This window comes from Sardina pilchardus, chromosome 7 (genome assembly GCF_963854185.1).
Source record: "Sardina pilchardus chromosome 7, fSarPil1.1, whole genome shotgun sequence".
In the NCBI taxonomy this organism is placed as follows: Eukaryota; Metazoa; Chordata; class Actinopteri; order Clupeiformes; family Clupeidae; genus Sardina; species Sardina pilchardus.
Window position 1 is genome coordinate 34,360,103 of NC_085000.1, and position 3,592 is coordinate 34,363,694.

Below are 3,592 nucleotides of genomic sequence, written 5' to 3' on the forward strand. Positions count from 1 at the left end.
AATTGCGGCCTTCCGACGAGTCATATGTCAAGAGAGCGCCAATCTCACACGCTAAGGGTGACATGCTGTTATGACATCTTGCTAAATGCTGTGGGATGGGCGGGGGCGGGGGGGATGAGGAATATGAAATATCGTGCGTCCGTCCAAACCGAAGACCCAGTTTACGTTTTGAAAGAATCGACTCTTCGACAATATTTATCTTAGTAGGCCCTACAGCCTACGCTAGGCTACATGGTATTTACTAGAAAAGTCACAAAATCACAAAAACGCACGGTGTATAGGCTACATGTGCTGTAGAGACTGAGCTGACACATTTTATTGAAGCTATGAAATTAATCTCACCTATTAACGAACTGCAAGAACTGTGTGGCGGCCTACAGTATGCCGCTAAGGCCTATGGCTTAGAGATGTTATCTTATATTCCAGGCATTAAGGAATACTTTTGTCATTTCGGATAATTTGATTACCTCGAATATCGCACGTCGATTAAATTAATATCTTGAGTCAATCAAAAGTAGTGTGTCCTCAATTAAACAATTGTTTGAGTGTTTGCGTGTTTCAAAAGGCGCGCGGAATTCCTTTTTGTCTCGCTCAGAGCTCGCCCCAAATGCGCACTGCATTAAGACCGAGCGGAGGACAGGCCGTGGAATCGTGTTAATAACTAGAACGGGTAGGCTACGTTACATCGAAGCTTTGCTATCACGCAAATAGCCAGAGACAGGTCCCCCGGCCCCGGGCTATCCCTGCACCCTCACCCTCAGCAACAGCAACGCTTCGGGACAGCAGCGGGGCACACCAGTCAGACCAGACCAGGCCAGTGTCGTTTGAGGGACTATTGTCATATTAGCGCACCGGAAAATAGAATGGACACGTCCTCTGCATGAACAGTGAAATATTCCGTCGGCTACTGTAAAATAATTAAGAGCAAATGGACGCAGTGGCAGATTTTGTTTTATTAGACTTAGGCCTATGAGCATATAGGCGATCTAATCGTGATTTCAAGTAAACTTATAAATTGTGTCACTAAATAACGGAATTAGGCTATTCATTTAGAAGCCTATTACATTAGGCTAAATAATTATAAACCATATAACTTCATGCGCTAACCTTTACTTTCATGTTTAATATTTAAAACATTAAGCATGTGGCACAAGTAGGAGCGCACGTCCCTCAATTATTTCTCTTAAAAAACAGACTTGATAGGTTATGGTGGTACAGTAGGCCTAATGCAAGTCCTTAACACGCAAAACATTTGGTTTCAGAAGAATATAGCCCACAAAGTCAGAAATCAGCTTTTCGAAGATAGTATTTTAAACCTAAAAAAATGGCAAATTACGTGACTGATTCATGGATTCGTGAGCAATAAACGTTTAGGCTGCAAATTAATTTAAGCCCGAAACTTAACTTTGACATATCAGTGAGAAAGGTTCAGTGCGTTTCTTGCAACCCAACCCAACTAGTTTCTTGATAATAAAGAACGTACAAGCCATATATTCGAGCATATATATGTTTTAATTATAAAGACATATAAACAATAGCCTATATGAAATTCATGTTGCAACACAACCGAATATTTTTGTCAGCTCAGGCTTGGTCAAGTAGTTCGTCACAATTGTACATTACAATCAAGTGAATTGTGCAATAACAAAACAATAATCTTAAATAAGCCTACATCTTCCCAAAACGATATTACACGGACTTCCCTTAAAACAATGGACAGTGGAAATATAGTCCATTGCTGGCCGGTGATGCGGCAAACTCAAATGCTGGAGGAATGTGGAACACGTTTCATTACTGCGCCAAGAGAAAATGTTGCATAGTTCTCTACCTCTTAGATTCCCAAAGGATTTGTAAGACAGTTCTTTCCCAATTACTTTTTGCTTTTGTTGGAGAAAAATACTCTGCCATGTACAGTTTCTTTTGAAACATCTGAGATGAACTCCGCATGAACTTGAAAACTAGCGAGGCCATTTGTTCCGTAAGAATCACACAAATGCCCGCGCTGAGCACGAGTCAATTCAAAGTTTGATCCCAGAAAGTGGACAGAGAAACGCAACGTTTAAAGGTTTTAACAGTGACTTGAAGGCTCATTCCAAAGTTAATATTGCCTTTACACTAGTTTCATTAATTAATTATTCTAGAAAAACGGATACCAGTTTTTAAAACATGGTTATTAAGCAATACACCACAGTTCCTTCCGAACAAAATGGTTCAAAACAAGTGGAGCGTGACAGAGAGCGACATAGACCAATAACAGGATGTTGCAGGTGAAGTTCAGGAACAAGTTTGTTTGGTGCTCAAGGCTTGTCATTGCAGTGTTTGAAAAGACTCGAGGGGGTCCCAGAATAAGAGGTACATTTTTCGGCGCAGGAAGCCAAAGCCGTGCTGGAGAAAGGATACACAGCCGTCTGTCCAAAAGGTGCGAGCGCCGTGGGAATAGGCGAGGTTATGCTTTGTCCCTGATTTAGATACGCCACGAGCCGCCGCATCTCCTCCAACGCCTGCGCTTGCATGAGGATGTAATTCTTCGCCAAGAGCAAAGTGGCGATTTTGGATAGTTTTCTCACCGAAGGACTGTGTGCGTATGGGATCACAGCCCTCAAGCCGTCCAGCGCGTCGTTGAGATCGTGCATTCGTCTCCTCTCTCTTGCGTTTATGCTCAGCCGCAGGGACCTCTGTTCTTTGGGCTTCTTGGCCAGCGAGCCTCCGTGTTTGTCGTCGTCAAACCCCGAGCCTCTCTTCCTCGAGTCCAGATGGTCGAAGCCGTCGTCGTCCTCGCTTGTCTGCTCCCCGCCGCTCTCGTTCGACTTCGCCGTCTGACCGGAGAGAAAATCGGCCGCCGGAGTGAGTGGATATCGCCCTGGACTTCCAGCACCATGGCCAGCGCCGAAGCCGAAGCTGGACTGCCCGTAGCGCTGAGTGAGGTCCAGCAACGTGTCGTTGCTGATAGATTTAAGCAGGTTCTCTTCACTAGCGTTCATTTTTACGACAAAATAAAAATGTAAAATATATTTGAAGCAAACGTATCCTCTTCCGTGAACAATCTAACTCTCAGGTCTACTTTTCTGCTCCTGTGTTGCTTCTCAAAACAGTTGCAGAGTGAAATCACCGCCGTGCCTATGTGTGTCCGTATGCATGTATAAAATCGACCACTGTTCACTTTAAAGACTTGAGTAATTGCGATAAGCGTCGACAGTGATGCTAAACGCACTTAAGACGCCCGAGTAGAAACTTGTATGTGTCTCCTTGACGGTGCTCGCTGCGCGTCTTGCCCTCGCCCTGGGCAGATAGTGACTCACGCTCAGTCCCACTTGCGCGTTAGTAGGAGAGCGAGGCCCGCCGGGATCACGCGGCCGACCAATCAGGGGCGCGTTTTAATTAAGAGGATTAGAAACCTGTATGGTCCTAATTTCTACCATAATAATGATAATTGCCATAGCCTACATCAGAAATAGCGCCACATACACAACTTGAGATAATGACTTTTTTTAATGTAGCTTACCCATGTTTCTTGTCATTTTCAAATTCTGAGGGGATTTGTAACCGAACCTTTTGAGAAAAGACTGAAGGCGAGCAGTCTGTACCGCTCTAT

At 44.2% G+C, this 3,592-nt stretch overlaps 1 protein-coding gene across 1 annotated transcript; it reads right to left on the reverse strand.

Annotated features, from left to right (window-relative positions):
• Positions 1-1,584: 1,584 nt before the first annotated feature.
• bhlhe23 (basic helix-loop-helix family, member e23) lies at positions 1,585-3,017 on the reverse strand. Its single transcript, XM_062541917.1, has one exon. It carries the CDS (start codon positions 2,979-2,981, stop codon positions 2,298-2,300), a length of 684 nt encoding a protein of 227 aa, XP_062397901.1. The 5' UTR covers positions 2,982-3,017; the 3' UTR covers positions 1,585-2,297.
• Positions 3,018-3,592: the final 575 nt, after the last annotated feature.

Bases quoted from the DNA above. Each gene is read 5' to 3' on its own strand.
- bhlhe23 (XM_062541917.1), bottom strand. From the start codon at position 2,981: ATGAACGCTAGTGAAGAGAACCTGCTTAAATCTATCAGCAACGACACG.